The sequence below is a fragment of the Argiope bruennichi genome, chromosome X2 (genome assembly GCF_947563725.1).
Source record: "Argiope bruennichi chromosome X2, qqArgBrue1.1, whole genome shotgun sequence".
Taxonomy (NCBI): domain Eukaryota; kingdom Metazoa; phylum Arthropoda; class Arachnida; order Araneae; family Araneidae; genus Argiope; species Argiope bruennichi.
In genome coordinates, this window is record NC_079163.1 from 12642254 (window position 1) to 12667747 (window position 25494).

At 29.6% G+C, this 25494-nt stretch overlaps 1 protein-coding gene across 2 annotated transcripts in view; it reads left to right on the plus strand.

Annotated features, from left to right (window-relative positions):
• The window catches only part of LOC129960084 (transcription initiation factor TFIID subunit 1-like), a 110742-nt gene extending 94380 nt beyond the window's left edge, over positions 1-16362 (plus strand). For both annotated transcript variants that reach the window (XM_056073178.1, XM_056073177.1), the window contains exons 31-35: positions 2624-2801; positions 3822-4105; positions 4997-5149; positions 13136-13303; positions 15026-16362. In XM_056073178.1, the coding sequence (XP_055929153.1) occupies positions 2624-2801; positions 3822-4105; positions 4997-5149; positions 13136-13303; positions 15026-15454 (1212 nt within the window). In that variant the 3' untranslated portion in view covers positions 15455-16362. The remainder of the gene's footprint in view (positions 1-2623; positions 2802-3821; positions 4106-4996; positions 5150-13135; positions 13304-15025) is intronic.
• Positions 16363-25494: the final 9132 nt, after the last annotated feature.

Consider the following 25494-nt stretch of genomic DNA (forward strand, 5'->3'; position numbering starts at 1 on the left):
CTACTACTAAGTTTTATTTTATCTTAAGTTTTCTGTATTTTCTCTAAAATGATACATTTAGGACAGATTCTTAAATTTCAAAATGTCAACATTTTATTTGGCATTCAAGTACTATTGATCATGCATTTCTTGAATGAAATATTTTCCACATTGTTGTAATTTAAGATTATATATAAAAAAATTCCTTTGCATAATATTTTATTAATATTTGCTGCTTTTAAATGTAGAGGATAGTCTCTGTACTTGTGGCTGGCTTGAATTTTTACTTGTCATTTCATATAATATCGTTTATAATTATATAAATTTGAGAATGGGAATTTTATTTTCTAAAAAATTATTTTGTAGGAAATTAACTATTTAATTCCATGAACATATTCACCAAATTATTTCTTTTCAAAATTATTGCATAATGAACTTCATATTTTTTCATAAGAAAAGAGCAGTTTGTGTTTAAAAGTGTTAATGTTTGTGCGTAATATCTCTTGCAAAAGTCTCAAATTTCATGAAATTAATTTGCCGTACTTATAATATTGGAAATAATCATAAATAAAATAAAAAAATTCAGGTATCAAAACTTTGTTAGATAATGAATTTAGTATTAATTTTTTGGATGCAAAATATTTTTCCGTTATTTTATTTCACATTTATTCTCTATACTTGCGAAAACGAAATATTTCAAATAATTTTAGTGTTTCAGGAAGTATCGATTAATATTTTAGTTTACCAATAGTTTTGTCAGTATAAAATTACAAATTTTTTTCTTAATATTTAAATGAAAGACAGAAGAAGATCAAATAAAATTTTAAAATAATAAATTTCAGTTTATTTGAATTTTGAAATGAATAAATTTGGAGAATAAAGTTTTGTAAGAATTTATCTTAATAAACAAATATTATTTAAAAATTACAAAATTTTTTGAATGAGTTTCATTTTATTCTAATTGACGGCTAATAGATAAGCTTACATACTTGCACAAGCAGAGCCAGATATGATCATTCATAGCGCGATGAGGAAGAAACTTTTGGGACATCCTAATATATATTAACCGATTCATGTTTTCATATATAAGGCTTTAAGAACTGTGTTCTATTCAGAGTCCTTTTAAATCATTTGATAATTCATTTTAAGCATTATTCTGCACACATTATATTGCATTTGACCTTCAAACATCAAATGGTAGTACCTTCTTGCATAAGAGATTTTTTAAAACTTCCATTTACTCATTATTTGAATACGAAATATTAGTGTACGAATAAATATTTCATTATTTTTAGTGAATATTAATTTAATATTTTAATATCACTGTTTTGCAATAGAAATTAAATGAACAATATGAATAAATCTTGATTAGAATATTTTTTTCTCTATGAAAACCAGAACAATTGATGTTCATTTCTTTAACCACCTGCAAATTACGTATTGAATGAAATTCTAATAACCTATTCATGCTCCGTCTTTATTCTGAGCTATTTGAAATATCTAATATCCATTCGGATGCTCAACTATGCATATATTTTAAAGAGGAATGAGACGAGACGAATATAACAGCAAAATGTTTGAAATACCATGCACAGCAAAACGTGAAGTTTTTTAAGTAACCGTTTGAACCGCTAGCGACTTATTACATTTTGTTGCAGCATGCAACACTGAGAGGAGATGCTGTTAATATACAGGGTGATCAAGAAATAACAGGACGTGTTCGGAGCCCTGTAGCGTGTTATGTACTGGACGAAATATAACAAAATTTGGCCACCATACACATTAAAATATGCGGTTTTGATTTCTCAAGGAAAAAAAAAATTAGTACCAAAAAACGCCAGTAGGGAAAATTCTGGCGCTACGCTTGAAAACTTCATGTCATTTTCATATACGGGTATTTTGTGACACAATATTATTTCTTGATCATCCTGTATGCGAGTGCTTTATGTCATTAAAATGTATTGGCAGATTTGACACTTGACATTTTGATGTAATATTTAACGATATAGAAAAACAAAATATATTTATTTCTTTCGCATTTTGGATAAATAAATCATAATGGTTTCTTTTTGAATTTTGATTTTAATTTCCTCTTAATTATGAGTTCTTGTGTAGTCATATTAATTTTATTTCAAAACCACATTAATGAAATTATTCTGACATTTTTCTGTATTGACCTTATTTTTTGTTGTTTAGAAAGTTTGATGGATATAATCTAAGCATTACTTATTGTAGTTGTATTTTATATATGTTTTTAACGAGATTTAAGTTTCCTCATCCATATGGAACTACATATAACTTTTTCCTCTACAACTTTTTGTGTGAGCTAGATAAAAGAAATTATATTAGAGATAATAATTATATACATGTTTTGAGGACCTTTAATTTAAAAGGTCTTTCCATAAAGAAATGAAAATGAAACAAAAAGTGGAATTTGTTTATGGGTTATGGGTCTTGCGTTATTTTTGTTCTTTGCTATATTGAATTTGCAAATACTCTGTCTTATCATATACACCTGTACGTTTTCTTAATTATTTATTTATTCTTTTTAACTGTTGCAATAAATTTACTGCCAGTTTTAGTTTCCTTCCTTAATATATAATATAATATAAATGTAAAAACTATGTTTTTCCTACATTTTTAGACTCAGCCATTTTGGTTTCCGGTTAGTGCTAAAAATGTGCCAGATTACCATCGTATTGTTCATAGAGCTATGGACCTTCAGACAATGAGGGAAAAACTTCACCAAAGAAAATATCGTAGTAGGGAAGAGTTTCTACAAGATGTGAATCAAATAGTAGATAACAGTAGCATTTACAATGGTAAAACTTTTTATTTCGTTTGTTTGAAATATATATCCTGAGTAATTCAAAATAATTGCTCTAATTTCAACGCTTTCAGTGCAACAGACAATTGTCGTACTTAATTGCTTTATTTAAATTCCGGTTTTGCCTTAATGTAATTTTTACCGAACCTTCCATAGCTCATCTCTGTTGATGCTTATTAATAACCTGCATGGGTAATAATTATTTACCTGTAAATTACATTTGAAACGCAGATGCTCTGCTTCTTAAAGTATGTATCTTTCAAATAAATACAGCAACTACCTATTGCACAGTAAAGCTTAAAGCGAGAATTTATTTATTAAAACCCATTCTGTTTATAAATCTGTGTAGATAAACTGATTGTTTGTAATCATTATTTTTTATTACATAAAACAAAAAAAGTATGAATGTATCTTAATTGTAATTGAATTGAATTACATGTTTCTAGATTCTCTACCTTTAGAAAGTTTTCATCTAATTCTTCAATCTAATCAGTTTTAATTTTGCATCAAATAATAATTATAATAATAATGAAGACTACCAGAATTGTATTTTGTGTAGCGGCTGATATGGTCCAATATGACCAGACCAGGCCCTTTGTCATTAAACCAAAACTCAACCAATCATTGTAGTATTATAACTATTAATATTAAGATGAATTGTGCAATTACAGAACAAATTTTGAATAGTTATTAAGAATCAGGATAATTTCAATATTAGATTTTAATTCTTTTTAAAAAAGTATAGTTATGTTTCTAATATAACTAAAACTAGTCATTATGTTTTAAGTAAACACGAAAGGCGTCTTTTTCTATATTTTGTTATTGTGTCATGACAGGGATATGATAAAAAAATATTTCGTCTATTAAGATAAAATATTAAAGCAGAAGTATTCTTATGGAAATCTTCAGCATATAATTTTTTTGAGTTCAAAATATGACTTTTTCACTAATTTTTGTTGAGATTACAAATTCACTCTAATTATAAAACAATATTAAGTTTATATTTTCTTTTTAGGAGCAAAGAGCCCTCTTACTCAAACAGCTCATAAAATGCTTGAGCATTGTTTAAGAAGATTTGCTGACAAAGAGGAGAAATTAATGCGACTAGAGAAAGCTATTAACCCCCTTTTAGATGACAACGACCAAGTTGCCTTCTCTTTCATACTTGAATCCATTGTAACCCAAGATTTAAAGTCAATTCCAGAATCTTGGCCATTTCATAAGCCCGTGAGCAAGAAGTTCGTCAAGGAATATTACAGTGTAATTAAAAATCCAATAGATCTGGATGCAATACTAAAAGTATGTTGTTCAATATCTCTTAGTGCATAAATATATGTGACTTTGCATGTTTTCGCATTTATATTTCACCAGATATATTTTCAGCCTTTTAATCTATCTGCTTATGTGAAGAATTTGGTAATGTGGGTGACTGATTATATAAACTGAATGAAATTCAAATTTGTAATAACAAATCTTAAGCAGTACGATTTTTGAGGGTTGCCTTTTTAAGAGAATACTGTAGAGAAATTTCCCATATTGAAATAGTTTCTTGATTTTGATGCAAATATTAAGATCTGAAAAACGATTTTTTTTCTTACAATCATTGATTAAAATTAAAAATATTCATGAAACGAACATCACGCTCTTAACAGAATCTTTCTTTTTGATTTGTACTAAAATTTTGCATGTAATCAAATTCATTGTTAATAGTAATGTTGTAAAAAATTTTGGCGAATTTCCTTTTTTTTTTTTTTTTTTTTTTTCAATCATTTTGGGTTACCAGCTGATGAGGTCTGGACTCGGGATCGGTGGGGATTGCAGGCGATGCTCCATTCCACCAAAGATCCACCATGTTTGTATAATCCAGTGCATTTTAGCTCTACCATTGTTAGTTCAGGTGGTGTGGTTTAGAATTTTGGAGAGTGACATAGCAGCTCATGTGCTGTTCTTGCCATGATACTTCAAAATTACAAGGCCCATACCAGAATAGTTCCTTAGAGCTTAAAAATTGGACGTTAAAATAACAAATCAAATTATTATCCTTCATCTCTTTGGTATATTAGTGCCAAAAATTTAATTCATTTTCGTTTGAAGAAAAGGCATACGAAATATTCCTGGATTATTTTTTATAATGTTTGTTTAGCTTAATAAGGAATATTACTTAAAGTTATTTCATTTTACTTTTGACAGAATATTAAAGCTCATAAATATAGCAACCGAGAAGATTTTCAAGCGGATGTGGAACTTTTACTTACAAATAGCCTCACTTTCAATGGGCCCGATAGCCAATTCACAAAAAAAGCTAAAGAAATAATTGAAGCTTGTGAAACTTCATTAAAGAAAGTAAGTATTGTTTGTGTATTTACTTACTAATCATAATAATAGAATTTTAAGAACTTGTTTATTTGCAGAATTAATTTATTATTTTACCTTCCATTTATATATGAATATTTTGAATTAACATTTAAAGATGATAGTGCTTTTACTTGGTAATCTTAACATGTAAAAAACGTGCAATCATTTTGAAGTATCTAGATCTAGTTATATTTAACTTAATTACTGAATGTGGAAATGTTTTCTTGTGTTACATTTTTTGAAGCTTGTCCTAAAACAGTATAGGTCTCGGAAAACATATTGCTATTGAAATTTTGTTACATGTAGAAGTTTTTTTAGTATTATAAGAAGAATTGGTATCATTTTTTATTAAGAAAATTTTTCACACAGTGTTTTTTGTCGCCCAAAATAAATGAATAAAATTTTTCCTGTATATTGCCTTTATCGGAAAAAGTTGTTTCGACATTTAACAAGCTTGCTGTCTATTGAATCGAAATACCATATGCGCTACATTTATTTTATGCACTGGATACGTCATATTTGCTTTGCTTTTGCTAATCCGTGATTCATATCTGATTGAGGTGTTTTTGTGTAATTAAGTATAAGGCTTCTTATATAAATTTATATGGCTGGTTTATTAAAATTTCTACAAAATAAAGTAATATGAGTATTGGATCTAAATGTTTTCACACTAATTCTAAATTAAAGTTCTAATTTTATCTTAAAAAATGAAGGAAAAGAATATAAGTAAATTACTTCAATTAATGCTGCATTCTTCATGCCTTTTGAACAAAGTTGTACTTCTTTTGTAATCTTCCATTTTAAAGCAATTTATAATAATAATTGATACTAAAATAAATTTATACCACTGATCAAAACAAAGAACGTTTATAACTGTTTATATAATGAATTTTGAAAGTTGAATTTGTTAGTGTGATTCCCATGTGTAGCTCTGAGTTGTACAAAAGAAAAGTCTGTAGAGATACTGTCAGAGGAGCACCCATAATGTGCGCCCATTTAACCTGTTTTGTTATGTAAATTAGGTTTAAAAAAACGTAATGTACGATTATTTTTGATTATTTTTAACAAATTACGACAAAAAAGCTGACGAGGGGATTATTTTTTCCACATTTGGGCAATCAAAATATTATCTTTGTAAATCTGAAATAAAAGTCTACATTTGCATGTAATAAAGCAGTTAAAACTTTCAATAGGTTGATGCTTTTCGTAGTATGCTTACTCCGTTTTTTTTTTTTTTTAATAACCCTTATAGTATACGTGGTGAATTGATTTAAATAATACTGTGTGCGGTTTTTAGTTCTAAAAGATTTTTTTGTTCATTCACGTAGTTAATTAATGAGATGTAAAAATGACAAATTTTTCTGAAAGGAAAAATGTGCGATTTAATTTTTTTTTTCAATGACTTTATACTTTTATTTTACCTTTAAGTCATGATAGGTGTTAAATAGATTAAAATGATCTTTGGCAATATCTATGTTCACATTTTATTGAACGATGTGTAACCTTTTCTTATTTATTTTATTACCTTATTCATTTCATTGAAAAGGTTTTATTTGTTCATTTCTTTGTAAATCAAACAACTTTCTGAAAATGTATTCATTTAAAAAGTAAGTAAAATAAACAAATAAACTTTCTCAAAGATGTTTGTATTTAGTTTTCCAATAAGTGAAAATTCTATACTTGTAATCAATATTATTGCAGTATTGAATGCCTTTTAGAATTTGTACCTTTATCATACATTTTTTAAAAGTTTTTCGAAGCAATCTTCAATATTTAATAATGCCTTTTCATTGCATCTGCCTGGATACAGCGCATTTTAAAAAATCCTTTGATTATCAATTTTAGTGGATTTTCTTGATGATTATGACTCAAAACAATGAATAACATTAAAGAAAAATTTAAAAATAATTTAATTAAATTGAGATATTTTAGGTAAAATTTGATGCGAAATTAGAGTAAAATGCAAAACGCTCTACACTAAATTCAAATTCTCCAATTTAAATTATTTTTCTACTCAACATACTTAATGTACTTATAAAGGCAATGAACTAAAAGCTAAGAAAAATATACAAATGAAAAAAAAATTATGGAACTTTGAGCAGTTTTATGGTAAAAATATTGTAAAAATCATAGGTAGTAGTACTGGCAATAAACTGCTAAAAATAAAAAATCTATTAACATTAGACCTAAATCTTTAGTTCATTGCCTTCATAACACTTATGATAATATATATCCAAAATTTCAAGAAAATATATCCATAAGTTTTTGTTAAACAATGTTTTGCGTAATAAAATTTTGAGAAAAACACGTTCTTTTAAAAATGCTTTTAATTTTTTTATCAATATACATCTAAAAATTATTTAATTTTAAACACTTAAAATTCACCACTTTTGTAACAAATGTCTTCCTGATTTTCTCTTTTATTAATTTTTTTCTTTCTAATTGTCTGTTTTATTTTTCTGGACAATTTTGTAGCAGGCAAAGACTGTCTCTTTGGAACAACAATTCACTGGTTGTCGAAGCTACTGTATTGTGTTAGCATGTAATGACCTGGAATAATGTCCAATTCATTAAAAATTTCTATTTTGTCAGAAAAACCATCGTTGAATAACAGTACAGTTATATTAGCCTCTAAACACAAAGTTTTCAACTCAACAAATATGTTTTGGGGAATAATTGTCCATAACAGATTGTTCAAATCAAAATATAAACATTCTAAAACCAAATGGAGCTATAAATATGCATAAATATATTCAAAAACCTTTATCAAATCGTTGCGGCTTTGCAATAGAGCATATTAAATATTTATTTTAATTTGTCAGTAAATATTAATGGTATGAAAGCGCAAGAAACTGACTTCTGATCATTTCCGTGCTACTTCCGGTTTCGTTTTTGTTAATGTTGATTTAAAGAAACGTCTATATCCTCTGATATAATAATCGTAGAAACAAAATAAACACAGATTTGGAAACGTAAATAAATGGTCTTTGACATAAAACAGTAAAAAAAAAAAATGTTATTTTTAGGCAAAAATTGACTTGGCAACCCAGGCTTAACCTTAAGGTTGGCAACCTTAAAGTTAGAAAAGAAAAAAAAGGGGGGGGGGGAGGCGAGGGGGGGCAAGAAAAAAGTTTTTTCTTCTTCGATATTTGTGATTTTCTATTTGCAAATATTTTTTTCTTTTGGTCTATCATGATAATAGTTGATAGTTTTCATGATATTATTCTGAAATTTCACACATAACCTTATTAGAGGATGCGGCGCATTTTACTCATTGGGAATTTTTTTTGTACGGGGTCGTATAAAAATTTAAATTTTGTATTTTTAAAGTTTAATCCCCTGAAAATTTTAATCGATTTCATAACATTTTGCACCTTTTTTTTACTCAACTTCGTAATTTGCAGTATATGTCTATGATCAATATTTAAGGAATAAAAGCCGCCGTCAAGGTTTTTGAGACACCCTGTGTGTGTGTGTGTGTGTGTGTGTGTGTGTGTGTGTGTGTGTGTGTGTGTGTGTGTGTGTGTGTGTGTGTGTGTGTGTGTGTGTGTGTGTGTGTGTGTGTGTGTGTGTGTGTGTGTGTGTGTGTGTGTGTGTGTGTGTGTGTGTGTGTGTGTGTGTGTGTGTGTGTGTGTGTAATATGCTGTACCAGTATTTTATTGAATAAGAGTAGTAAAGGTAGAGTGCAAATGCTCAAATGTACAAATATAAAATTTTGTACATTAAGGAGATCTATGGACGTTATGGAGAACTAGGACTTGTGCCTGTAGGACGGATAGCTCGATTACCCTGTTTAATGTCTTAATTTTGAGATATCCTAAACGACCAGTTGGTATATTTCCAGAATTGGAAATGTCTTTTCTTAAACATATTGAAAAAGAGAGTTATAAAATGAAACAGAAGCATTTTCATCCAGCTTCTCAGATGAATCAAATTTTCAACTGATGAACCGGATTATGGGGTAGCAAAATATTTTGATGCTGAAATTGTTTCGATTAAGAACTATCTTTTGTGTAGGATTAAGTATACATTATAATTATCTGGGCATGAAAATGAATGAAAATCCGGGCATCTCACACCTTTTCTAAGCTACTAAAAGAATTTTTCTCTCGATCACTCGTAAGACGACTTTTTCTATTTTCTGTCATTAATGATGTAATATTGTGTAATTATATTTTGCAATATAAATTGTAAAACAAAGAAGTGAGTTTCAATATAGTATATTGAAATAGAAATACAGCATAAAAAATATTGGCGCCCAAATTCAGTGTATTAACATATTTCCTGATAAAGAGAGTGAAATTAAATAAAAGATTTTTTAAACGATAATGATTAATCCAATTTTAGAAGGAGCACAAAAGTACATATTGAGTAGTGTTAACATGATACTTTTGGAATGGTAACAAAAGAAACGAACATAAAAATATGGAAATAAAATTGTGCAGGTACAGAAACAGATACTGCATGATTTCAAAATACCGAAATTTCACTTTTCGCACTTTTAACTGAGAGAAAGAAAAAAGCATTTTAAAAAAATAATCTAATTCCTCTACTACATTTTCAATAAATTAGAGCGATAGTTTATTTAAATGCGATTCACTCATATTATTCTGCAAGTTGTTCTTGATGCCATTTAGAAGAGAAAAGAACCTTTCTTCGCTTGCATTGGGAATTAGCATATATTTTCACTAGAATTCAGTTGGGAAGAAATAAACTTTAAAAAAAAAATAAACTTTAATTACCATATGTAACTTACTGCATTTAGAATTTTCCACTGATTTAGAAAAATTTTCCTGATTCAACTGATCTTATAGAAAACATATTCCACTTGAATGACGATGACATTTTTAAAGAAACACAAAATCCTCAATATCAGCAGCTCTGATTCTAGAAGAAAAGCAAATTCGCAATACGAACACTGGTTGATGATTCTACTCAAAATTTATCTCTTGCATTGGATAAATAATAAAATGATAGCAATTCTTTATGTTTTTAGCTTAAAAAACCATTATTGATTTAATAATATATATATATATATATATATTATCATTCTTATGTCTTAGAAAATTTCTAAATATCATTGGTTTTGAAATTAATTTTTGATCTGATATTTTCTGTCCGTATTTTTGTTATCGCTTGTTTCCCCTTACGTCTCATTTCACTCATTCTTTTTTCCCTCTTTTTTTTTTTTTTTAAATCTTTCTTTCTTTCTTTTTTTTTTTTTTTTTTTTTTTAACAAGAGCTGTTAACACTGTAGTATACGTGGAATAGAATTTGAGGCCCCCAGATCCCCGAGCACCAGGCGATACAACCTTCGAGCACGAAGAGACCGCTTCCAATGCCTGTGAAGAAACTCTCCTCTGATTTGGTAGTTCGGAAAATACCTCTTTGGTTTATACTGCTCTGTGGTTGGCTGTCTCAGTCGTTACATTTTATAATCGTTTTGTACTGTGAATTCCGCATTTGTGAAATCTTTCATCTTTTGAACTCTAATTTCAAGTGTTGAAATTATTTGCCTGTATGAACATTTCATCAATCTTGTAGCAACTTCTCCACATTCATTACCGATGTGTTTCTTTTCTGTATTGCTATTTGATCTTGACGCGTCTTTGAATTGTCTATCTCTCTTGGAAGTTTTTTGACGTTTGCTTTATGTTTTGGACGCCATCGGAATGAAACATTGGTGCGTTTACGATTTTTTTGAAATAAGAATATCATGAAAGAACAAATATATAACAAAAATAAATAAATTACCATGCACTTGGTGCCATCTATTTATACTTATATAAAGCTCAGTGTATGTGTGTGTGTGTGTGTGTGTGTGTGTGTGTGTGTGTGTGTGTGTGTGTGTGTGTGTTGGCGCTCTACAGGCCAGATCGTCCGACCTATATCTACCAAGTTTGGCACATGCATACCTTGGAGGCCTGGACTGTGCACCTGTTTCCTTTTTTTTTGAATTTTTAATTAGAATTTTAATTATTAATTAAAAACTAACTTTCCCGCCAAAAAAATCTTTTCATTTCCCCACAGCCAAATGAGTAAGGCCTCAGTTTTTTTCCCACGCTAACAAGGATAGGCTTAAGATATTTTCGGTCGATTATTTCAAACGATTCTGTTTATTTTCTTAGTGTTTGATGCATTTAAAATTAAACATTGTTAATTAATCGATCTTTCAGACTCATTCTGAAGTACTTTTGAATTAAAATAAAACAGAATATAAGAAATTAAAAATTTCTAATCTGCGTAGCGTTACCCCAACTGGCGTAGAAATTTCACGCATTTGCGTTACCATAACTGGAAGTGAAAATTCACGCATGCGCATTGTGTTCTGATTGTTAACAACTATTTTCAACGGATGCGGACTTGAGTTAAATTATTTTTAGATTAGTTTTATGCTTTTGTAATTAAATTGTATTATGTTAGTCATATATTTTTTTGTATATGCTTATAGTTTTAAGTACATCATCTTTTTAATTAGTTTTTTTGAACCGGTTTTCGACCGATTATTTTAAACGATTCTGTTTATTTTCTTAGTGTTTGAGGCATTTAAAATCAAACATTGGTTATTAATCGATCTGCTCATGGTGAATCTGAGAAAATTTTGTTGACAAATTCTTGAGATATTACATAAATAAAAAAATATATTCTTTAGCGCCCATAAGGTTTAAATGCTCAGTGACTCTGTTTTCAGTAATCATATTATTAAAAAAAATGCTTTTTTTTCAGTAAACAATGTTAAATTAATTGCAGATTGTTAGACACTTAAAGAAAAACTATGCGAAAGTTATTTTCGGATCCGAATTTTATGGTCCTTCTGGTGTTTTTCCAATCCCGTTCCATGATCTCAATGAAAGTAAACAAACCGATGATTCGAACCCGACCTCTTTACGAGTTTCGCGTTTTGTGGTTGGCAGGAATCGCAATGCAAATCGAACGACTATTTTAATTTCGGCTCGTGTCGTAGTTTTTAGAGAGAAGAGAAGGATAGGGAATATGAGAAATGTGTTTTAGCTCTAAGATAGAGAGCGTCGACTGTTTGGCTATGCAACTGTATGTTGCTTCTATATTTTAACTATGCCGATTAGTTATTTTAGACGGTTCGAATCTGAGGGCTGGTAATGTTGATTTAAGTTTTTATTATTCAACTTATTATTTTGATTGCTCTAGTTACGAGCACATTGACTTTATTCTTGATTTTTAATAAAAGTCATTTTTTTAAGAAACTGCTTTCATCTTTATGCCTTCTTGACACAAAAATTTCACTGCTTGCTTTACTAAAGTTTATAGGCCAAGAAGTTTTAACACAGATTAATCCTTTCCGCTTTAATTTAAAGCATAAATTATACGGGAGCTAACAAAATTAGAGATGCATATTGCGTTATGACTGAAGGCCTTTATAATATTATGAGTGAATTATATGACCATCAAAATTTAAAGTTTTGAAATATTTTAATGAAGAAGCTATTAAAGTAGGAATTACATAAAATATTTAATGATTAATATTTTAACGAGCATTAAAATTGGCGAACCGGCTGGTCGCCAAAGGCGGCTAGTATGTAATAAACCATTAATGACGACTGGGGTCAAAGAAATTATATTATGCTCTGGACACTTATTACTTTCTCTACACCATTGCTATAATGGCTGTGATTTGCTGTGTAAAAATTGAGCTCTGCTATCATTGAGAATTATTAGATATCTAAATGGATGAAAAATGTGCATATGTAATCTGTTAATCATGCCATGCCTATTTTCATTTTTGAGGTCATATATATTTTATTGTCTGTATATTTATTTTTAATTTTGAAGCTGTTTTAGGACAACTCATTAATGTAAATTTAAATTATATTCAATATTTTATAAATTATTCTTTGCATTTTCGTAATTGTATAGCTTTATAAATGTCTTACGTTATTTTTTCTATTATTTTTTTTTTGTAATTTTTCAGTAATATTAATCTCTTTAATGTTTCAGTACGATGAACAGCTCACACTTTTAGAAAATGCTATTAAGGCATCACAGGAAGCTGCTTTAGATGCTATTGAAACAGATTCTGCTATGACTGGAAATTCTTGTCTTCAGGAAGATGGATACATGGAAAGTGAAGCTGGAGAAAAATATGACAACCAGTATAGAGGGAAAGTAGGTTATATTTATTAAGAATCAAGCTCTGATTAATATTGACTCTTATGATATGGAAAAATTTATTTACTGTTGATTTTTGATCTTTCAGCATGTATAAATATGAAAAGTTAACAAAAAAATTATGGTATATTTATTCTGTAAATTGCAAACTAATGCTTTTTGACAATGCATTCTGTTAAAATGTATTCAGTTTTTTGTGAATGAAAACATTTTCCACCTAGAAGTTCAGTTAGGATACAGAAAATGGAAAAGGAACCATTTCTTGACTTCTAGTTTTTCATTAAATAATTCTAAGAACAATGATGTCACATCCAGACACAAAGAAACGTTATTTAAAACATGAAAAATAGTGGCGCAAACATGTTGTGTGGAAGCAGTTAAAAATGAGAACCTGGTATATTGAAGTATGATTGTGCGCATCGTTTTGTAATAAGCTGAGTCCAGTCAGGTATTGCAGTTTTAGTAAATAAATGGGCAAACATTATAAGGGCAAGTAATTTGCACATTTTTTGTTGTAATTGACGTTCGATACATGGATTCTGTCGAATGCTTCCATAGAATAATTATCAAGTTTTATATAAGGCTACTTAAGTGAATCAGATATAACGCTTTCATTTTTAGAGTTCGATTTTCTCCAATGGTATTAGCGGCATTCAGAGTAATAGATTAAGATTAATAATAATATTAGATGATTAAGATGGTTAATAATTAAGATGTAATAAATTAATTTTTATGTGCAGTAATGAAATATATGCTGTTAAATGCCTGGTATTCATTATATTACTTCTCACGAGGCTTTAGAAAAGAAATTTTAATAGCGAATTCCGTTTTATTGAATGATACTATCCAAGTTATGATATTATCCTTTGTTTGAAGTATTATTCCTATTTCCATTTCCTGCATGTAATATAGAGGTTCTCCATTGCTCATAGTTTCTTTTGTCTTCCAAAACAAATATTCATAACTCAAACAAGATGTATTTCAAATGAATTTTTAAGAAGTATGATATTCTTTCAATTCATTTTTTTTAACTATGGTATGAAGAACATTTTAAGAATTCTGGAAATATAAATTAACTTTTGTTTGGAAGCAACAGACATCAGTGTTAAAATCACTGAATATAAATTTCATCATTTTTCCACTCATATTTTATGTCTGATTTTTTATGTTATAGCTTTTTTTTATAGCTAAAACATTCTTTAAATTACTTTTAAAGCAAAATACAATTGCGGAAAATTCGAGAGAAATATATCGAAGTAATTTAATAATAATGATAGGAACAAATTGTTTTTTTTAAGTGTTAAATATGCTAAAATTAGATATAAAAAAATTAAGAATAAGTAAAGTTTTAATAGTAAGTGGGTGATGTTATGTGAAAGCATAATAATCGTCATAAAATATATTGTGTGCTAGATTTTCATTAAGTAAGTTGAATCATATTTCAAAGATCTAGTCAATTGCACCTAAATTATTTTCACTTAAAGCTTTAACTTCTGCTGAATAATTTTTAATTTTTCGTAATGTTCAGCGGAGAAACTCTATCCCTGTGTTTTGTTTTCCCTTTGCTGTACTAAGAAACAAATTTATCTTATTTTGAAGCGTTTGTAAATCTATTTCTCAATTATGTACGTTCTTAAGTTTTTTTTTTTGTGTGTGTGTGTGTGTGTGTGTGTGTGAACGAACGTTTAAACTGGCTGTTAACTTGTATTTTCTCTTTAGGGAAAAGATAATGAAGACATGGAATTTGTAGATGTGGAAGGAGAAGATGATGACGAATATGATGATGAGGAAGACGAATCCGTTCTTCTTGATCATAATTTATTAGTTAAATCAGAAAATTCGTATAATGATAAATTGCAGTATGATAGCGATAATGAAATACAACAGTTAACCTCTTTGGGTTCAGATAGTGCTGAGATGGTACAATTTGATTTAGCATTATGTGCTGATCAAGAGAATTCTGAAATTATTGATGAAAATTATGATCCATCTGAGTTTCTTTTACAAGGCAGGTATGGTTTTCAGCAATCAAAAGATGACGGTGCAGAAGATAACGTCAGCAATGATTTAGTTGTCAGCGATTCAGACGAAGAATCAAATCGAACATCTGGTCAGTTAGAGCAAGAAAATGAAGAATTATGGTTTTAGTTTGTATCTCTATATTTGTGTATTTTAATCTTTTTTTAAAAAAATAAGATTGAAGAAAACGTCCCGTTTCCCTTGTATTGAAGTGATAAGTAAGTGCTATATTTTTTGGTATTTGAATCAATTACCATTTTTCAAATTTGTGTGTATATGTATAGGGTTTCCGGGTATGTTTTGCTTATAAGTAATATTTTTTTCGGCTCAGTATGTATTTGAAGAAAGATCATCGAGGATGCGTCATGATATTAATTCATAATTTCACTTGCTGGTATGTGACCTCATGCATAAACTAAATTTGATTGCATGATATTAAAATGAATCATAAGTTGCACATGCAGGGATTTTTCATTGTATTTTTGAATCATTAGTTCGTCCATGGAACATATTTTTAAAATCATATGATTAGTATTTCAATAGCTTTCCAGAATATAATATTGTGATACTTAGAAATGATTTTAATAATTTAGCTAGTTAAATATACGCTTAATTACGAGATTACTGTGGTGAGAAAATGAAAGTTTTCCATACTTTTATAAAAACAAATTATTTAAGATATCGAGGAATTAATTATTCTTTATAAAAAATTTTCGATAGTTTTAAAAGGCTGGTAAATAAATTCGGTACTGTTCAGATATAAAATAAGAATTTACCATAAATTAATATGCTTTAATCATTGTCCTTTTCCTTTTTTTTTTCAAACATTTTATTTCAACTTTACTAAATAATATTTAATATCTAGATAATGTTTATTCATCTGATCATTATTTTTCAATTCAGAATGCCGTCTCTGACGAATTGATATATAAATTTCTTTTTGTATTTTGTGAAAAATTAATTGTTGGACGAATTTTAGTGCATCTCTACAAACAGTTTTTTAACTTTTATATATTTTACTTTTAGGGTTTAATTTTTTCCTTTTAGCTCTTATATCTAATTTTTTTTTTTTTTTTTTTTTTTTTTGTTCTTCGATCATTGTATGCTCAAATTTTTAGTTATGTTTACTTTAATGACAGTGAGAAATACTTGCATGTTATGCTTAAGTAGATGCACATTCTAGTCTTCCAGATATTTTGTATGTAAATTTTGTTAAATTTTTTGATGTTATTATGTTATTGGCATTGTAGAATAACTTTTTAAAACATGTTTATAAAAAATGTATGCTTTCTCATATAATTGAAATATCTTTGAAGATAATTGTGACTTTGAAATTTTTTTTAATTTTTTATATTGAATACGACTATGTATTCATTTATCTATGTATTGATATGCTCAATAATATATTACTTCTTTTAAAATTATTTAAATTATGGAAGTAACCCACTTTTTAATGCATTATGCTATATGTTTGAGCTACAAATATGCGCATGTTACTTATTAAATTAAATTAATTTATAATTCTTATATAATATACAATAACTGCCGCTTAGTGTGATCATTTCAGGGCTACAGAATTTTGATACATTTTTCGATTGAAAAAAAAATAAATAAAAAATAGGATAAAATCAACTAAATTTTTATAACTTCAGAAGAAATATTGGAAAATTTAAAATAATTATCTCAGGGCTATTTATAATCTATTTCAAAAATAACAATTAAGAATTCATTAGCTGTTGATTGCCAACAATAATTCTGTAACAGCTCATTTATATATTGTTCGGGCTTGCATTGCTTTTTAAAATTTATAGAGCGATGCTGCGCGCCGCGTTATATAGCACGCAATATCAAGAGCTTAATTTCGGTGTTCAGTGGAGGGGTTTGTTTAACACATTCGTCACTTGTCGTAATCTTCAATGCTTTTTTTTCTTGCTCACAAGAAACAAGAGATTTTTCACATTTTTATAAACTAAAGACATTAAGAAATATTCATCTTTGTCAAAGTGCTGCGTTTACTCATTTTAGGTAGGCTTTCATACCTGTTAAGAATTCTTATTTTGTTTTTAATACTTCTATCAGTTCTTTATATACAAATTGCTTTTGTAATTCAGTCACAGATAGCAATGATAGATTATGGCTGTTGATATTTTATCCCATATCTGGCCGTTTAGCTGTCTTTTGAAATCAATAAAAACCATTCTAATTGAAGGAAAAGAATATGAACCCCATATCACGGAAAAAAAGTTTCCCAAATTTTTTCGTATAAATGGTGCGACTCAGGTTATAAATGTTAATTATTAATGCTGGTTGAAAATGAAAAATCGGTCAATTATTTATTTCAAAACTGATAACATTAGATACTGTAGCCATAGCCTTAAATGAATATTTTTGTGTATTATTAAATACGTTAGTTCGGGATCAAAGGATGCTGATCATATAAAGCGAATGGTAACTTTGACCGCGATCACATTAAGCGGCCTCCACTGTATATATATTATACTAATTTCTTTGTATTGATCTCATGACTTCGTTGGTTTGGCGCAAGATTCAGAATTCAGACTAGTAGGTTCTGTTGCGATTTATTGAATTTCATTTTCGTGGTTTCAAATATTTTTATGTAATATAACATGGAGTACTGATATGTAATGTATAGAATTTATCTTAATGTGATTTAGGTGGTGTGTGAATTTTAATTTCATATTTTGTACTGTGCATTCAGTTTTATACAAGTATTCCTCACTTTATGACCAAGTTCCATTCCGTCAACTACGTCGCTAAGCGAGTTAGTCGATAAACGAGGAGCTTGTAAAAATTATGCAACAAACTTCATATAAATTTATAAAAATAATACAACGAATTTTTTCATAAATTTAAATTTATTCATAAAAACATCCATATGTACATATGTATTATCATTTGTTTATTTAGTTATCTGAAGCTGTAGAGTGTGCGGGTAACGGAGATGACGACGATGAAACATGCTATGCCTTCGAGTATTGGGTCTTGGAGAAAACTGCCATGAAATCTTTCTTGATTTATAGTACTGTTCTTTATAGTACTCTGAAAGTTCGCTCACATCACATTCAACTTCAATAAAGCGTTCAGAATTTGGATCTTAGTCTCGGGTTCCAAAATAAAGCATTAATTTTGGAGAAAATATCAGCTAACCCAGGTTCCGTGAACTTCTTTCGCACTTCTTCAGTTCTTTTCTCTTTTTCCCCTTCCGCATAGTGAAGTGCTTCTAACTCAATCAAATATTCACATGTTAGCTTTCCATCATTAATCTATTTATTCAGCAATGTTTTCCACTTCAACATCTAAACTCAACGCATTGGCGAGACCTACAACTGCTTAAATGACATCAGTTTGTTCACTAATGCCAACGATTCGATATTGCTTGCTACTTTTTTTGCACTTTTTTCCGTATGTCTCGCATAAATTTATCTCTCTTCGTCCCACCTTCTTTAAGATTTTTAATGCAGTCTAAGACGCTGCGTAGTTTCCAAAAATCACGAAGAGTTACTGTGTGATTTTCTATTGCTACTACAGCTTAAGAAAACTTAAGCGCAAATAAAATGCTTTGAACCTAGCTATAGCATCCTGGTACATTGGCTGTAGGACAGCAATTGTGTTTTTAGGAAAATACACTACTTTTACGTCTAGGTGTAAATCATCAAGATGTAGATGGCCTGGAGCATTATCAAGCAGGAGAATAATTTTAAAAGGATTGAATTTAATATTTAAAGATAACCATTATTTATTAATATCTAATGCTTAAATTAATAATTTATTTTAAATTTTCAAACAAATGTTTTATTGTTTGAAAAGAGAATTAACATGAAAATGGTACGAAGTCTTCAAGTAAAAGTTGTGTTAGTATGCCTTTTCATTTGCATGATAGTAAATGGTAGACTGTTTTCATTAACGTTCTCTAATACAGGTAATTTTTCGTAGCAATAGATCATGAAATTCTTTAACCTGAACCCCAGGCTTTAACTTTTGCAACAACTTGATTTTATCTTTGAAAGCTTAGAAACTGGGCATTTTCTCAGCTTCTTTGTGGATTTTTCAGGCATTTTCCCTCACCAAAGCACAATTTTCACACACATTGAATTCCGGTTTTGGGCAATAGCTATCTTTTTTTAATTATTCTATCGAATTTTTTTAACAAACTTTTCTGCTACTTCTACATCCATGCTTGTCGAATCACCGCTGATTCTTCAGTTATGCAAGTTGAATTTCCACCTAAACCATGGGAACAATCTATGACTTGCTGTAAATGATTCTGTCGATTTTCGAAATTACGTGTCTTTAAAGTTCAAAGCTCACATGCCTTTATTTGAATTAATAACATTTAGTTTTCTGGAACGAAACCTCGAAATGTTTCTCTAAACGCGGGCCCTCAATGAGAAAAACTGAAAGATGATATTCTCTTCTTTTAAAGTCGTTTATTGTTGAAAATGATCTTTTCGATTTTATCACCGTAGTGCTAATGAGTCATCTGTCATCCCCATACTGTGTAGAAGTTAAGTAATTATTGTATGAATTTCCCAAACTAAACCAGTTTGTAAACTAGTGGTTTCCCCTAAACTTTCTCCCATACTCTCTAATGAAGGTGCCCCCCCCCCGAAAAAATTGTGGACTATGGGTAAAGCAGTGAACGACTTGCACGATACTGGCATTTCGATTTTGAAATCAAAATTTGACACACAACTGCAATTGTAGTTACAAAATCGCATTCCAAGTTTGATATATTTAAGTTATCGCGTTTACGTGTTTCTAAAAGTGCATATCGACAGAGGGTCAACCCCTTGTTGGATTTGGCTCAAACTTTGATAGGTGTCTACACAATAGATATTAAATCTGTTTGCCGTATTTTATCCATCTAGCTCTTTTATTTTTGTGATTATCTTGTTAATTTATAGTCGAACAGCAGGACAGACAGACTTTCTCTGAATGGATGTTATTTGAAATTAGGTAGAAATATACAAATTTGGTGTAAAGACCATGTACCAAATTTCATCCATCTAGCTTGACGCATTTTTGAGTTATCATCTTTACCACACAGACATAGTGTCAAAAGTGTATATTTTGAACTGTGGGAAGTCTAAAACATGGAAATTTGTCAAAATTTTGATTAAAATTTTTTTGAAGATGGCATTACTTTCTCTATACTTTGTATAAAATAAAGTAAGAAGAGATGTAAAATAAAAATTCGTATTCAAGTGTTATGGTTACCCTATGTTATGGGCCAAAAAAATGTCAGGTTCTTTTCGTCGATGTCCTATGAGGCGAATTTACGACAAAGTATGTTTATCCCAGTTTCAAATTAAAAAAAAAATAAATTCAGATTAATAATCATATTCCATTCCCATCTTTCATCCTAGTTTTTCTTATCCTTTTGCTTATAATTTCTGCAGTTGTACACTTATATTATTAATAAAATTGGTTTCTATTTTTCTGATCGAGTTTAATTTATACAATTCTAAAAATCGATTGGCTACTTCAAAGCTTTAATCGCTGTTTTGTTGAATAAAAGTTCTTGTTGACTAGAAATTAGAGCTGTAGCAGTTGCATTACTCTATCTTCTCTTTTGGATATTAGATGGAGACGCCTGTTAAGTACGCATCCCATAGGGCATTGCGATTGTAATGAGAAGGGGATGATATGCTGTTCTGTTAAGCTGCGCGCGTGAATGTCTCGTCCTTGTGTTTGTTTAGTGTGAATGTGATTAAAGAAATGTTCCCGAAAACGTACGTCCTATTGCTTCCTGCACGGATCATAATACTCTACATTCCACCACAGAGCTTATTTATACTAAGCTCGATTTCATGCTAAACTTGTTTTTATCAAATGCTACTTCCATGATTCGTTTATATTGTGGAAATATATTTTCCTTTACTTATTAACGCAAAAAATTATTTTCAAATTTTCATGATTCGATTGTAAATGTTAAACGAAGTTACTGCGATGGTTTGAATTTGGAAAAGTTCAAGATATTAAAAAAAACATTTTTGTTTTTAAGAGGATTCATTTCTGTTTTGGGAAATAATACTAAAAAAATATACTTCTTGTAATATGATTAATTTATTCCACAATTCTGTTCCTTTTGCTAATTTCGACCAAAGCACTTGTCCTGGTAAGACACTGAAGGAAGTTCAGTTGTATTCACGATGTTTTGTTTATTCAGCAAAAGTTCTTCATGAACGTTTGAGAAATATAAGAAAATTTTTCCTTCTGCTATTCATACGAAGATCTGAGACCTCAAACTCTGTACAACTGAGGGAACTTATCAACAGATTGTCATTCTTTTTCCCCAAAATCTTTACTTCCACAGAAATCCGAAGCTTTAGTTTGGAAGAACATATCAATCTCCTGAGACATATTGACCTTAAACATGTTCGTCAGATGTGTCATGTAAAGAAATGCATAACCGGATTCATTTATGCTGTTATGGTCATTCGTTTGATTGTTTTTCCCATTTAAGAGCTCCCACCCCGAATTTGATTTGTTTGCGGTACTTTGAAGGGTTTGATCGTTTCCTATCTCTTGTAAAATTATGCAATCTGCCTTCTAAAGAATCTACGAAATCTTTCCCCAAGAAAGATTATCCAGTCCTCGCAAAGAAGTACTTGTTCAAGGATCTTATTTACTTCGTCATTGCTTAGTAAAATGTGGTTTCTTGATTTCTTTGAATGGAAGCATATTCTCAATGGCCTTTATTCTCAGTGATTCTTTGAGGGATATTATAACTTTCAAATGCTTTTCTACTGGCCATTTCCTTATTACTCACAGTAAAGATAGTGAATTATCAAGAAAACACAGAAAACTCTTGATTTGAAAAAAGCATGCAAAAATTTAAGAAAAAGACAAAATTCCAGATTGGCAAAATTTTTCCATTTTTATCCAGATTTTTTTTAATATAACTGTGCCAAGTTACATTAGTAAACCGAAGTATAGCATGGAATTTGAATCTAAAAATGATTTTGAAATGAACTTATATGCTTATTTAAACAGTAATTTTTGCTTCCAAAACCACAGAAAAATTGGACCGTTCGAATCACTTAACTTCGAGAAATACTTCTTCAGCAAGTTGAAAACAAAAGCGGTGATTAAAACTTTTAAACAAATGATAAGAGTTAAAACGTGCCGAAAACGCTATCGTTAAATATCTTTTCGTGAGATTAAATCACTGGAACCTTTATTACTTAATTCAGGAATTTAGTGCGAATCCAAAACTTCTCATTTTTCAAAAAGTGGCAAAGTCTTCCCAGTTTACGATAATATTGTGTTGAAAAGTAGTTTGCTTTATTTTCGAAAAGTCTTTTGTTTATGAAATTGTCATTATATATCAGCATTTGCTGTTAAAGATCGGTATTTGCTGTTAAAGAATAGTACAATTCTTTGCTTGCAGTCGTGTACACGATATTAAGTTTTCAAAAAAAGTAACATATTTCAGTAACTAGGAATGTTTTGAAATATTAATGATTTTTATTATATGTAATAGTAATGTTGACCTTGTTGCAGAGGGATACAAGCGTTGTTTTCGGAGTTTCCAGGCATCTGTCTAGAAAATATATTTACTAAATGGTTTAATGATTGCAAATACAAGATTATTTCCCCTAAGAAGATGAAATGTTATACAAATGATACAGAAACTGACATTTATTTATTTTTCAAATGACATTCGTTCTAGTATGCTGACAATCAGTTCAGAACTCATAATTCCAAAAACGATAGTGTAAGAATACTTCATCGTAATTACTGGCATCCATATAGCATGTGTGGCCTTCATGGACTGCTACAATCAGATCATAATTAATGTTTAAGAGTTTTATAATTGTGTTCACCTTTAGGGAAAATCAAGTATTCCTTTTTCCAAAAATGGAAGTGGAATAGACGAACACCACTTTGATCCACACTGAAGCATCAACCGTCAAACAATCATTTTTTTAAACGAAAGTAATAATAATAATAATCTATTCTCCATACAAGAGATTCATCGCCACTAACAATTTTCTATAAATATGTGTTGTGGTGTTTTTAGAAACACTTCGGTTGTTCCCATTTTGTACAATAGTACGCTGATTGGTGACCGATTTATTCAGTTAGTTTTGAATGGTATTGTGCCTGAATTATGCTTTGGCTTATAATAATAGATCTAAAGATGCAGTCGCAACTAGATATTACTCCTCACTATACGCCAAGTGCAAGACAATGGTTAAATGCTAAATTAGATGACAAGTATTTCCTCTATCACCCGACTTGATTCCATTGACTTTTATTTATGAAATTGTGAAGTTCTGTTTATAACGCGTCTCCTGTAGACGCAGCAGATCGTACCCACCGAATTCAAGAAACTTGTCTTGATGTCACAAATGATGAATTGTATTACATGTATGCAAGTATTGTTAGAAGAATGCAACTTTGTATAGGTATTGAAAATATTCATTTTGTGCAAGTTTTTTTATGCACTTTAATTAATGTATTATTTGATTGTATTGACCATTTTTTCAGAATTTAATGAAAGTTAATAAATGCATCATTATGAAATGCATTATCATTCCGCCCTATTAATAACCTTTAGCGATTTGTATGTTATCCGTGATAAAGACAACGAAACACTTATTTAAACAATGCCAGTCTGAAAATGGGAAAAATGGTTATAAATCAATAATTTTGCTTATTAATACCTCAGCATATTTTGTAAGTTTATAGAAACCAAAGTATTTTCATACATTTGGATTTTGGCATTGCATTTCTAATGACACGAAGTGTATGTTCAGTTGCAACAGTTAAGGAAATAAACGCTTCTTCCACGTTTTTTGGAATATCTATATAATGAATCAGCATAAATTTAAAATAATAAAAATTGCAGATCTCTACTCATTATTGTTACAATCCTATATAAAATAATGTAAATAAAACTTGGTTTACGATCTAATTACTTATTTTTATTTATGCTTAGCATTATTATTATTAAATCAATTCAAATTAAAAAAAAAAAAAAAACCTTCTCTGTGTTGCTGCTGGACGCCAAAACAGAAGTTGGGATTTGCGCATTCGATAATGACGCAAATAAAAGGAACCGGGATATTTTAGAGCTCCGCTAGCATTAGATAGCGGTAATCATATACTCTGAGTGCAAATCAATACGTTTTCAGTCGATTACAACTAACTAACGAACGAATGAAAGTAACTTGACTCATTCCATACATCCTATGAATATTTAAAAAAAAAAAAAAAATGTTGCTAAAATAGGTTTCACAAAACCCAGTAACTGAAGCAGTGATTATAACAACTGCTAGCCGAAATATGACCCTGTGGGATATGATACAATAGGGAAGAGGTTTAATGAGCTATTAGCATATAGGTTAACAGTTTACGTAAGGGAATGATATCTCAATTTGTTGCTGGTAAAGCAATTGTACCGGCCCATACGCAAAGCTAAAGAAAAAATTCTAGTATAAAGGTTGTTCTGTCCGTAAACAAAAAAAGTTAAGACTTATCGACATATTATTTTGCATCTGGTTGTCAAATCAGTTCGCTGATAAATTCTCCATCTCATGAATAAGACTTTTTCACTGCCTATTTATGGCTGTAAATCCTGTTGATGATTTCACTGCCTCTTTCACTTCAATTTTATCTATTGAAATTGTTGGATGTGACAACTTCATGTCACATGCTATTTCTTTAATGGTTTTACCAGCTAAATAGTCTGGTATGATTTTTATTTTCATTTCAAGGTCAATAACTTTTCTTCATTATTTAACAATTTCTCTAGACGATGCCATACTTTTTCTTTGCTTCGACGTGAATTCTATTTTGGAGTTACAAATATGTAAAAAAAATTACGTTACTCAATGCCTGCTTGTCGGCATGAAATTGGTTGAAAAATTGCATAGCAAACCTCTATTGCGTCTATCACCGTTCACCACTAACCGACAATCAAGCTGACAGGGTTCGAATTGCAGGTCAAAACTCGATTGGTTGTGAGAGCGGTCGTTGTTAAGCAGATAAGTTGTAAAGTGAGGAATACTTGTACCATTATTTGTTTAATGCCCTAGCGTTTTTGTCTCTCTAACACTAAAAATTAGTGTTTAGATTTGGTAATTATAGAAAAATTACAAATGTATGTTCTTATTATGCGAAGATAGTTTGTTATATAC